This window comes from Carettochelys insculpta, chromosome 9 (genome assembly GCF_033958435.1).
Source record: "Carettochelys insculpta isolate YL-2023 chromosome 9, ASM3395843v1, whole genome shotgun sequence".
Taxonomy (NCBI): domain Eukaryota; kingdom Metazoa; phylum Chordata; order Testudines; family Carettochelyidae; genus Carettochelys; species Carettochelys insculpta.
The window spans coordinates 60,356,895-60,369,767 of record NC_134145.1 but is presented as its reverse complement, the minus strand read 5'-3'; the positions used below and the strand labels follow the sequence as shown (position 1 = coordinate 60,369,767).

Genomic DNA, 12,873 nt, shown 5'->3' with positions numbered 1-12,873 from the left:
TGCACACAGTATTCCAGATGTGGACGTACCATGGATTTATATAAAGGTAATATGATGTTTTCTGCCTTATCATCTGTCCCATTCTTAATGATTCCAGAATCCAGAAAGAATCCAAAGCAGCTGAATCTATGAGACCCTTCTGAGGCTTCAATAGAGGAATCAGGGCCTGCAGTGTCAGTGGGTAGAAAGAACTGATGCTCCTTAGGTATCTTTCATCTCAGTTAATTTGGCTGTGTTAGCAGGTCTCAGAGCCACGCCCCCGCCCGCCCCGCAGGCTGTCCCCCTGTTTTGGGCTGGAGAGCTGTGGGCAGGAAGAAGCCAGGAGAAGCTATTGATGAGTAAGTTAGATGCTGTCGAGAGAGTGACAGGAAAGCTGTAATACCGCCTCTTCACCTGCTCACTCTGGACCTTCTGAACGATGGCCTCCTGCTAGGTGACCTGTTTGTCTGATTCCCCCTCAGGCATTATGGGACGCCCTTAGCGGCTCTCCCACATGCTTCTTATCTCATACAGCAGCCAAGAGGAGCTTTGGCTCTGCCCCACCGGCGCACACACACCCCACACAATCTGAGCAGCCCAATTTGGGGTCTAAGATGCGTGAAACTTTTAGCCACAGCTGCCACTGTCCTTGGTGTGGTCCCGAATGGGTCCAAAGGAGTCCAGGAGAACCCCCAGACTGTCAAAGGAGGAGGATGTCATCAGCTCTTCCCTGGCAGGAGCAGGGGAAGAGGGACGTGATGAAACAGGCATTTATCACAATTTACTGATCAGACCCTAAGCTTTCCAGTCTTCTGCATCATCAGGGCCCATGTGCAGTATGGGGGAGTCTGCACTGCAGCCGACCGCTCTGATCCTGGTCTGTGGCTAAACAGCGGAGCCTTTCTCCAGCTCTAAATTCACCGTGGGAGGTGGGAAGGGAGCCCGGCTTGTAACGGTTTCCCTGCCTGTGTGTATAGAACAATACCATGCCTCTCCTTTTGTTTGCGATCTGATGCGCTCCTGGGAGACGAGAATAAAGCCCATCTGCAGGAGTGTTGAAAGGCTCATAGACAGCAGCGTATTCAGGGTGTCAGTGAGACACACAAGAATATATTTGTTTTGCTCTGATGCGTGCTTTATTCAAGCCGGTCCAATCAGTGGCATGAATGGCACCCTCCAGTTCTAGACGACTAGAGAAAAATCATATTGTGTCCTGGAGAGGAATTAGATGGAGGCATTACAAGCCTGCCATCGGAATTCTTTTGTCATTGCTGAAATAACTTCAGATTAGAAATTAAGGTGTCTGCGTCATAGCGCTGTAATTACCCGCGGAGAAAATTGCTTGGATTGGATTGTCTTGTGTGACAATAATTTAGCACCGATTGGAAAATATTCTCCTGCCTTTATTGCTCTGGGCTTCGTTCACAGAGTCCTCAGTCTCTCCCTCCAGGTCCAGGTTTAGCTCTCTGAGTGAGTGGTGTTGGCAGAGGGGGGCAGGCATGGCTGGTGGCCACTGGGGTATGTCTCCAAAGTCCACTGACATTAACTCCGACTTCTACCGGTGTCTGAACAGCAGATCTATCTCCGTGGAGAAATCTGCTTCCAATAGGGCTCACCGCCGTCCTGTTGATTCCCTTCCAGCCAGCAAGACTAGTGTTTCTAAAGGCTGGGTTGATTTTGTTGGAGAGTGGAAGGGACAGGTGGACGTCCGTGAAGGATGTTGCCGCAGGAGTTGACCATGCTCTCTCTGCCGAGGTTGTTGATCGTGGAAATCATCCACCCTCCAAGTATTCCGGAAACGGTGGGCTGGCCAGTGATTCCATCTTGTCCTCGGTACTAATCGTGGAACCGTGCGTCGTCAGCGATGCATCACCACGCCGCGCGTTTGACCATCAAGCCACGTGCTTTCCCAAACCAGTTAGAGGTTGAACCCATCTTTCTGCCAAGGCTGGAATGTGCAAGTTTTGATCAAGCCGCTTCTAATACCCCAGACTAGAGTTTTTCTGCTACTTCCCTTGGGAGACTATTACAGAGTCAAAAAGACCCTGTTGCTCTATGTTCAGCTGGACTTTTCCCTTGTTGTGTCCTTTTAGCTGCCTCTGCCACCCTGAATAATTTTGCTCCCGGCTTGTCTTTACACCTGCTCTTAATCTGTGTGCTGCTGCTATGTCTTCCAGATAGTCATGTAGCCAAGATGCACCTGTCTCCTTTTTTTGACTGTTCCTCCTAAATCAGTCCCCCTGTCCCTTATTATTTCTCCCCGCTGTTCTCCGAGTTTCCTCCAGCTTGTCACTATCGTCCTGCCCAGTCACCGCTATGAAATTCCAGGGGCAGTCGTTCCACAGCTGCCGGCTATGAAATCCCTTGATTTGGATGCCAAGATGGCCGACAGTTGCGTGAGGTTGTTTGGAGACCTGACCGTGTTTCTCCAATCATGATGAATGGTGATGTATCTGCTCCAAGTATGCTTCAGCATGGTTCCCCCTGCGGGTGTGCTTGCGCCGTATGCATGGGAAATCAGATATGTTTGAGTAGCTCTGGCTCTTGCTGTCCCGCATTGTCTATGCCCGGAAATATGGGTTGGAACGGCTATGACATAGAAGCCAGTACAGCACAGTTGCCACGCTAGGACACGTGTTGGCGTTCACATGTTATTTGCAGACTTTCCGACTCTGGCTTGCTACCCCAGCAAGATGACGGGTAGAGAAGAAAGTTTTGGTGCTGCATGTGCCAGCGCAAAGCTGGCTTGGTCGTCGGATCACACAGAAGTGAGAGGATGGGTGTCCTCTGGAGCCTTCTCTCCCAGCAGAGTGTGGTCAGCTGGGCATAGATGTGTCAGGGTCAGGCTGGGAAGTCCATCTGGATCCCCGACGGGCACAAGGGGCAGCCTGCTCTCTGGATGACAGGGAGGGGTATATGAATGTCCTGGACTGCAGAGCTACCATCCAGAGCTGGGTGACATTCCTGCCTGTCCCCCTGGAACTTGGTAGCACGAAACCGTCACGGACAAGCACTGCATAAACATTGAGTAAACAGTGCGCCCTTGTAGCCAAGAAAGCTAAAGGCATACTAGGGTGCATTAGGAGGAGTATTTCGAGCAGGTCTAGAGAAGTAGTTATTCCTCCTCTTTATTTGGCACTGGTGAGGCCACATCTGGAATATTGTGTCCAGTTTTGGGCCCCCCAGTATAAAAAGGATGTGGATTTGCTGGAGCAGGTTCAGTGGAGGGCAACAAAAATGAGTAAGGGTCTGGAGCACAAGACCTATGAGGATAGGCTGAGGGATTTGGGCTTGTTTAGTTTACAGAAGAGAAGACTGAGAGGTGATTTAATAGCAGCCTTCAACTGCCTGAAGGGGAGCTCTAAAAAGGAGGGTGAGAAACTGTTCTCAGTGGTGTCAGATGGCAGAACAAGGAGTAATGGTCAGAAGTTGAAGAGGGAAAGGTGTAGGTTAGATATTAGGAAAACCTACTTCACCAGGCGGGTGGTGAAGCATTGGAATGCGTTGCTTAGAGAGGTGGTGGATTCTCCATCCCTTGAGGTTTTTAAGTCCCGGCTGGACAAGGTTCTGGCTGTGATGACTTAGTGGGAGTTGATCCTGCTTGAAGCAGGGGGCTGGACTAGATGACCTCCTGAGGTCCCTTCCAGCCCTATGATTCTGTGATGAGCAAACTGGGGGCATGGACACCTCGTCCTTCTGCCTGGTGGCCAGTTCTGGGGTGGTCAGAATGAGAGAACCCCGAAGGCCCTTCACTGGGAGTCAGCCACCACCTGGCAGGATTCCTCCAACCCTGAATCATCCTGACACAGATCTGTCATAGGACTGATATCCTGCCACTGTAATCCCACCTCCCCATACAGCTGTTGGCCAGCAAGGCCAGCACCACATGTAAGAACTGGTTTGGAGCAGGACAGACCCCAGGGTTGTTACTGGATTCCTTCCAGCTACAGTGGAGCAGGTAGTCTCAGAGCATTGAGCTTTTGTGCGTACGACCCACTTCTTCAGATTTGGAGCAGAAGTAAGAATCCAGGATGTGTATCGTAGTCGGGGGAAGGAAGGAGGAAGGAAAAAAGTGGGGGGAGTCACTTGTCATTAATAGGACCCCAAGGGAAGATGTAAATTGTTAAGTGGGACGGGCGCCATTCATGTGAATATCAAAGGTAGGGAAATCGCCCTTGTAATGCGTAAGGTGACTGAGATCTCTCTTAGGCCCCAGGTTAAATGTCTCAGACCTGTAAATGATTCCCAGTTCAGACATCTTTCTCTGTAACCTTGTGGTGGAATCCCTCTGAAAGAGGAAGGCCGCTGTAAGGTCCATTATTGAACCTCCAGGAGGTTAAAGTGTTCCCCTACGGGTTTATGAGTATTCCGGTTCCTGGTGTCTGCTTTGTGTCCTTTCATCCTTTGGCGCAGAGACTGACCTGTTTGTCCAATGGCACCCATCCCATTTAACTGAGTTACTTCTTCCACAGGTCTTATTAATTACACGTGTCTCCCCTCCCCCGCCCTTTTTTCTTCTCCCTTCTCTGCTCTATAAACCCTGGATTCTTATGTCTGCTCCATATCTGATGAAGTGGGTCTTACCCACAAAACCTCCTTACCTAATCAATAAAATTGTTAGTCTTTAAGGTGCTACCGGACAGCTTGTTTTTTAATGGAGCGGATGTCTGTCGTAGACCTTTCTCTTGATTCCCAGGTGAACCACCAAGATCTGGAGAGACAGGGCCATGGCCAGGTTTGTTGGCTGAGGCAATTCTGTCTGACAGCTTTGTTACAGATTTCAGTTCAGTTTCCCTCCAGCTCCCAGGCCCTTCCACTGACCTCACAGTCAGCACATGACGAGGCTTCTCTTGGCTGGTTCAGGACCATGGATAGGAACTGCTCTGTACAGATCCAGGAAATCCTAGCTCCTGGAGGATGCATTTACTAAAAGGAAGAGCCTGCTGTTATGGCCACCCAGTGTGGCCTGTAGCTGGTTTGAGTCTTGCTACTGAATATCTACAACTACTTCCTGGACAGGTTGAGGTAGTGTCAGCTCTTTTACCATTCTCTGTGGTCTTCAAGGCTGGGAAAAGAGATGACTGAGGAGGGGAGGGATACAGTCGAGGTCTGTAAAATCATGAATGGTGTGGAGAAAGGGAACAGTGGAGTGTTGGAGGAGGAGGTAAGTAACACAAGAATGAGGGTTCCTCCGGTGAAACCAAAATCTTCACACTGCTGACAGGCAGCCTGTGGAACTTGGTGCCGAGTGATGATGTGAAGAGCAAATGTACAGCTGGATTCCAAAAAGACTTAGATAAGCTCATGGAGGAGAGGTCTCTCCTGGGCTGTTGGCCGAGATGGTCAGGTGCCCATCTCCATGCTCTGGGAGTTCCTAAGTCTCCAGCTGCCAAAAGCTGGGACTGAACCATTGGGAACTGATCACCCCCAAATGCCCTGGTCTGTTTGTTTCCCCCAAAGCATCTGGCACTGGTCACTGAAAGCTGTATGAGCTGAATACCCCCCATGGCATTCCAGGAGACCAAAGCGGTGCCATGACGTTGCCTGAAGTTTTTTTCTGAAGGACAACAGACGTCACTGAAATCACTTGACAAGCCAGCCTGTCTCCTTCCTCGACCCACAGCTGGTTCTAGGAGAAAAGAAATGACACAAACTGAAGTTGTCCAGATGTGGCTGTGTGCTGTCAGCTGGGTTGAGCTGTCTCCCCTTCAGCTTGTAGCCAGGGCCAGGTGTTAGAAAGAGTCGGCCATCTCTTTGCAGGGGATCTTGCAACGGACAACACGGTGTAGCCCATTGTGTTCCCAACTGCCTCATACAGCGTGCATTCCTCTGGAGCTCTAGTAGCCTTCTCCAGCTTGGGGAACAGGCCGCTGTCAGAAATCTGCAGGGCGGGGGAGTGACACAGAGTAACCTGCTGACTTTTGCCAAGGTCTGTGCCTTGGAGCTAGCAGCTATGTCAGAGGCCAAGCTGGGGGACTAGACGTTCCATCATTGCTGGGTCAATGAGGCTGGTATGCCTCATTCCCCTCATCCAGAAGAAAGAATGTGCTTTACCCGACAGGAACTTTGCTTCTTCAGGACGTGCAGTCCATGTAGCTCCTGGGTGTAATTAGCGTAGCTGTCATCAGTCGCTGCTTTCAGAGTCATCTCCTGCCAGGGCTCTGTGAAAGGGGCAGGGCCTTTTCTGCTTCTTATGCCCGTACGTGGGTGCAGGGAGAGACACAGGAAAAGTTCTAGTCCAATAAGTCCCACGTCATGTGTAGGAGGCACATGTGTTCCCACAAAGGGATCTCAGCTGTCTGCAGCCTCGTGAAGGGTAAATGCCATTCTTTAATGGACTGTCTGACCTTCCTGCTGCTTTTATGGCTTAGCCAGAGATCGTCCAGCCCAGCAGCTGAGTCCTGGGGCCAGTCCCCGAGCTGGTGGATTTTTTTTTTTCTTTGCGTACTGGCACAGACAGTGTTCATAGGAGAAATTCCCTCCTCCAATCTCCTTAAAATCAGGCAAACTAGAGCTCCCATTTCCCCAAAGCTTTCCTAGCCTCTGGGAAAATAAGTGCCATGACTTAGGGCCTGTGGCTGACAGACTGAGCAGGAGATTCAATTAAAGCCACTGCTGCTGCAGCTGAATCACCTTTCTCTGTTGCTTATATGCTTTCTGCCAGAGGGCGCCCACGTGTTCCACCAGAGGAGACACAGAGGTGACTACGATGCTGGAAGTTTCTTCCAGAGCTGGCTGTGGTGCTAAATACAAGAATAAGAGACCAGTTAAGGTGGTTAAATAAAGCCAGCAGGGCTCCATGCAAGCACAGGGCTGCTTGCAAAATTGGACCAGGATCCGCATTGGTCTGTACTGGGGCACAGCCAGTGAGAACCCAGAATCCTGCAGGATGTTGTGTTGCTGATGCGCTAGCTGGGTCCCTCTCTGGGTGCTGGTGGCAGTGATTGGGGCAGTGCGACAGAGGACAGGGCTTGGAGAAATCTCCAGAGCCACCATCGGTGTGGGTATTACAGCCGTTTAATTCCCAAAAGTGGAAGTAAACTGGGCTAACGCAGTGGGACTCCCCTCGAGGAACGTTTGGGGGCGGGACTGGCAAGCAGCCAGGTCTGGTGCTTCAGCTGGTGGGGCTCAGATACTGGCATCATCCCAGGGCAGTGGGGCTCAGGCTTCAGCGTGGTGGGGGCCCGCTCCTTTGTTTTGGCCCTGGGCTCTAGCAAGTCTAGCACCGGTCCTGCTTCCTGTCCTAAGTCATTGCCTAGTGTTACTGTACCCTGCTAAGCAGCAGCTCTGGAACCGAGTGCAGTCTCTGGACCAGTGGGCCAATGCCTGGATGTTCAGAGAATGTAATTCTGGTCTCATACCAGCGTAAATGGGGTGTGACTCTCTGGTGGGGTTACCGCCGTAAGCCGCGTGCTCGGACGGCCACCCAGGAGAGAGACGGGTACCGCCCCGCTGATTGGCAGAGCACCCCCAGCCGGCAGCCTGTGTTCCTATTGTTAGTGCGTGTCTGTATATGCCCTGGTGCGCAGAACAAAATGTATTCCACACGTGGCTGCAACACCGCTGCTGAGACGCATCGGGTATATGGAGTTAGAGCCAGGCCGCGAATCGGGAATACGTGCTGCTGCACAAACGTAGCACACTGTGCAATTTCGTCTTCTTTTCTCCTTCCAGGCCTTGGCCCTACACGATATTTCAGCGTGGCTTTGACTTGGTGTTGGGCGAGCAGCCTTCGGACAAGATCTTTAGGTAAGGTTTGGCTGCCCTGCCAGCCTCCCTGCTCACCTCAGCGTTGTGCTGCCAGCCAACCAGCTCAGCCCCCCGGGCACAAAGGCTGCAATGGCCGCAGAAGTCTCTGTGGGCAGGGAACCGAGGGGTCTGACCGGCCGAGCCTGGGCTGAGCAGAGGGATGGTCGCTCAGGCACTTGACGAGCACTAACGCAGTGGAAGAAGGGAATTACGACAGGCGCTGTCTGCATGCCTGCTGGTTACGAAAGCAGCTGGGCTTTGATTCTGGGTGTCTGTGTCACGGGGACAAATGTTAATCCCCAGCGCCGTTTGTTGGCCTTGCTGTGCTCCCCCTGCTCTGCATGGTGAGCTGTCTGGTGCAGTCTCTCCTGCTTCCTCATTGTCGCATCGTGTTTTCTCCTGTCCCTAGGACCCCCCAGCTTCCCGTTCTCCTTGGCCTGGTGTCCCCACTCTGCGCCCCGTTGGGACTACAGAGCGTTTTGCTAAGGCCCAGACCATGAGGCCGTTATCTGGCTTAGCCTTTATTCAGGCAAAGTTTTAGCCCGTTTCTAGTGGCTTCTGTCAGTGTCTCAGGGTGGGGTGTGCCTGAGGACTGGGTAGAAACCAAAGGTTGCATCTTAATACAGAGCAGGCCCCTAGGTTTGGCCTGGTATCAGCCATATCCTTATATCTCTCCTCTCCTCCATCCGCTTCTGGAGTTGGTAAGGAGTTAACGAATCTGCTACCTGCCGTGTGCCTCAGTTTCCCCATTTGCAAGCGGGGGATAACAATACAGGGCTTTGTAAAGCCATGTTTCTTAAACTTTTTGAGACTACCATCCCCTAAACAATTATATTTTTAACGAGGAACACCCATGAAAATTTTCTAAAAAAAATTGTCGTCAGACCAAAATAAAAATGAACAGCAGCAAAGACAGGAAAAACAAGATGAAGTAATTTTATTGGGTATCAGAGCAGTGAAGAAGTATCATTGTATCTGGTTTCAATAACAGAAAATATAGATTGTCAGTGTATTGTTCCAGACGCTCACGGCGCACCGTCGAAGAGACGGTGTAAGGAAGCACCTGCATTTGAAAAGAACAATAGATGTAAAATTATTGTTATCTCTCTCTCCGTTAGCCCACTTTCTCCTCCTCCTTTCCCCTCCCACAGTTTCTTTCCCGGGCTCTTGTCAGAAGGGGCGGGAGGCTTAAATACTTGGGGTGGTGTGTTCGGATGAGCCAGCCTGTTGGTGTGGTGGGAGTGGCTGAAGCAGCAAAGGCACGAGGCAGTTATATCATGTGCGTGCACTCCAGCTGCACCAGCGGTGCCTGAGACTGCTGGGACCTTGTTAGTTGGCTGCTTTGATCCCTGAGGACCCAGCATGGCACCTGGGAACTCCCTGAGTATTCATCAGTCCAGCGTATGGCGCTCTGGGCAAAGCCACATGCTGTTGCGTTGCTGGCAGGCCCCTGGGAGCAGGTGGTGGTTTGTTCCCACGGTGGGCACCGGGGAGGCCTGGAACACATGCGGTACTCCAGATCCTGCTCCCAGTGCCACCTGTATGGGGCTAGGAATGGCCTTCCAGGGTTCTCCGTTCTTGGCCGGCGCTTGCGGGCTGCTCTTGGCTAGTGGGAGCCTCCTTCCTGCTGGAGTCTGGGTTTTATTCTCGGTGGGTCAGCAGCTTCCCTCCTTTCTGATTACCTGGGGGCGCTCTTTAGAGTGCGAGCGAGCTGGGATGCTCTTCCTCAGGGCCTCCCACTGAATCCAGGGTGTCCCCCAGCTGGCAGGTGAGCTAACCCCCCCTCTGGTTTTCCAGGGCCTTGTGAAGAAACATCTCCACCCTCAAAAAGAAACCCCCTCCCCAAGCACCACTAATTCCACCAGCTGCACATGCCTTGGGCTGTGCAAACATAGCTGTTCCTGGCCCTGAAAAGCTGAATTACAACCTACCTTGTGAAAAGGTGCCCTCAAAGCCCTAGTGTGCCACTGGGAGGTGGGACACAGAGAGAAAGCGGGGAGGGAGTGGTTCAAAGAAGCTGGTCCCTCAGCTTCAGGGGGCGGTAGCATTCTCCTCTGACACCCAGCCGAAGTGGTGCAACTCCCATCACCCAAGATGTCTGGCAGAGCCAGGAAATGGTCCCACAGTCTCCGAGTCCCTGAGCAATGCCCAAACGGCCAGGCCAGTCTTCCTCCGTTACCCCATCTATCTCCTCCTCCTTCTCCCGCCGCTGCCCTGTGGAAGCTCTTTTTCCCTAGAGCCTAGCAGCCCGCTGCACTTGGCAGTCCTTTTCCATAGCAAAATGAAGGGACAGAAGCTTTACGGACGGCATCGGGGCTGGCTTGGGGGCTGGGAAGTAGGGCCTAAGAGGTAAGGCATACAACAGGCACGCCAAAGACTTGAGTTTGACTCCTGGCTCAACCACAGACTTCATAAATGACCTGGGGCAGGTCATCTAACCTTTGGCTGAGTTCCCCACCCGTCCACGTACCTCAGCTTCTCCTTCGCTCCTGTGTGCTGGCTCGGGAGCTCTGTGCTTTGGTTGTGTAGTGACCTGGCCGTGGTTGTGGAGGGGGTCTTCATAGAACACTTTCCCGCCATTCTCTCCAAGGATGGGGGAGGCACCATCTTCCCTGTGGCAGTCACACCTCGCTTCCCACGTGCACCCCTTTCTTTGTCCCTGTGAGTGGCTGGAAAACCAGGCGGGCAGCGTTTTCCTTCCATAGCGACCAGTTCTAACCCTGTCCGGCAGGTTCACCTATACCCTGGGGGAAGGCATGTGGCTGCCTCTGAGTAAGAGCTTTGTGATCCCGCCAGCCGAACTGGCCATCAACCCCTCTGCCAAGTGTAAAACGGACATGACGGTGATGGAGGATGCGGTGGAGGTCAGGTGAGTGTGGTGACGGGGCGGAGACGGAGATGCAGCTGGAGGCACGGGGAGAGCAGAGTGCCACCGGGGGATCGTGGGTAAGGGGATGACGCTCACAAGGCAGGCTCTGAAGCTGGAGGAACCAGAGAGCTTGGGTGATGCCGTGGTCCTCCAGTGCTGCAGCGCTGGGCGTCCTCCTGGTGGAGGTTCACTCAGGTGTAGGTGGGACGTCAGGGTGGAGAGCCTGGTGTGAGGCCGAGCGAAGTCTCATGCATACGCTGGGCAACCTTGCAGGGGCACGTCTCCGGGCAGTGTGTTGTACATCTTCCACCACATGTCCTTCTGCGTGCCAGGCCCTCAGCCTGCTTAGACTCAGGCCTTCAAAGACCTCTATTGTTGTCAGGAGACTGAGTCACTCAGAACGTACCTCTTGGGTCTAATTGGTGTCCGCTCATAGGCCTAAAGCTACCCAGCGATCTACAAACGCAGAGCCCTGACCGCTAGGCAAGGCTCATCCTCCAACTCACGGGCCTACAATGTCAGGTGGGCGTCTGGCAACATTTGCACGTGCGGCTCTCACTGCCGTGTCCACCGCTTGCACTGTCCGTCTGCAAATGGGTAGCGTGGTGTCCACCCACCCACTGTGTGCTTAGTCCGATTTGCCCCTGTGATCAGTACAGTCTTGCACGAAACGATGGCCACGCGACGGTGCACTATTGTAGGTGCAAATGTGTGAGTGGGTGTGCGAACGTGTCTCATGGTGTCCATGATCTGTAGCCTCTCGATTGAGATGGAGTTAAACAGAATAATGCTCGAGAGCTTGAATTTCTGACCATGTCCCTCTTCTCTCCCCCTTGCAGGGAAGAGATGATGACGTCCTCCTCCTTTGACAACCTGGAGGTTCTCTTAGACTCCTTTGGACCGGTTCGCGACTGCTCCAAGGACAACGGGGGCTGCAGCAAGAATTTCCGTTGCATCTCGGACCGCAAATTGGACTCTTCCGGTTGTGTGGTATGTGTGTTGGGGGGGTCGGGTGGGGCAGAGCCCAAAGCTTGTCTTGTGTGCGGTACGTGATCAGAAATATGTGGGAGAGCTGCCAAGTGCTTCCCATAATGGCTTAGGGGGAATCAGACAAACAGGTCACTTAGCAAGAGGCCATTGTTCAGAAGGTCCAGAGTGAGCCAGTAAAGAGGGCGGCATTACAGCTTTCCTGTAGCTCTCTCGACAGCATCCTATTCATCAGTAGCTTCTCCCAGCTTCTTCCTACCCACAGCTCTCCAGCCCAAGAGAGGGAGACAGCTCACAGGGGGCGCTGAGTCCTGCTAACACACCCAAATTAACTTGGATGAGAGATACCTAGGGAGCATCAGCTCTTCCTGCCTGCCGTTGCTCCCGCCCCTTGTTTCTCTGTCGAATCCTCAGAAGAGAGTCATAGGTTCAGCTGCTTTGGCTTCTTCCTAGGTGCTAGAACTTGGCCGTTCTCTTCCTGAACCCGGGTCTCGGGGAAAAAGGGCTGCCGGCTGGCACCGTTGCAGGCAGCCGTTAGCCAAGCACGGCCACTCCGGTGCTCTGGGGCCATGGCTGTCGGGAGAAGATGTCGCATGGACGCGACTTGGCAAAAAGCAGCTGGGCCTATTTGCTGCCTGCATTGCAATGCGTCAGACAGTTTAGGTCAGTGTTTTCCTGCCACGAGGGCCGGTCCCATTGGGGATGGGGCATGAGACCCATGGGAAGAGGAGAGGATAATTGCATGACCCCACATCCACCTTGCTACTACTGCATGGATGCTTCTGCTGTGTCAGGTGAACCAGGATGGGTCTCTTAGGCTACGTCTACACGTGAAGCCTACATCGAAGTAGCCTATTTCGATGTGGCGACATCGAAATAGGGTATTTCGATGAATAACGTCTACACGTCCTCCAGGGCTGGCAACGTCGATGTTCAACATTGAAATAGGCGCTGCGAGGGAGCGTCTACACGCCACAGTAGCACACATCGAAATAGGGGTGCCAGGCACAGCTGCAGACAGGGTCACAGGGCGGACTCAACAGCAAGCCGCTCCCTTAAAGGGCCCCTCCCAGACACACTTGCACTAAACAGCACAAGATACACAGAGCCAACAACGAGTTGCAGACCCTGTGCATGCAGCATGAATCCCCCGCTGCAGCAGCAGCAGCCAGAAGCCCTGGGCTAAGGGCTGCTGCCCACGGTGACCATAGAGCCCCGCACGGGCTGGAGAGACAGCGTCTCTCAACCCCCCAGCTGATGGCTGCCATGGAGGACCCCACAATTTCGAC

General features: G+C 53.0%; 1 protein-coding gene across 1 annotated transcript in view; it reads left to right on the top strand.

Moving 5' to 3' along the window:
* The window catches only part of ASTN1 (astrotactin 1), a 150,023-nt gene that overhangs the window by 95,285 nt on the left and 41,865 nt on the right, over nucleotides 1-12,873 (top strand). The window contains exons 9-11 of the mRNA XM_075002662.1: nucleotides 7,654-7,728; nucleotides 10,460-10,597; nucleotides 11,437-11,587. Coding sequence (XP_074858763.1) covers nucleotides 7,654-7,728; nucleotides 10,460-10,597; nucleotides 11,437-11,587 — 364 coding nt within the window. The remainder of the gene's footprint in view (nucleotides 1-7,653; nucleotides 7,729-10,459; nucleotides 10,598-11,436; nucleotides 11,588-12,873) is intronic.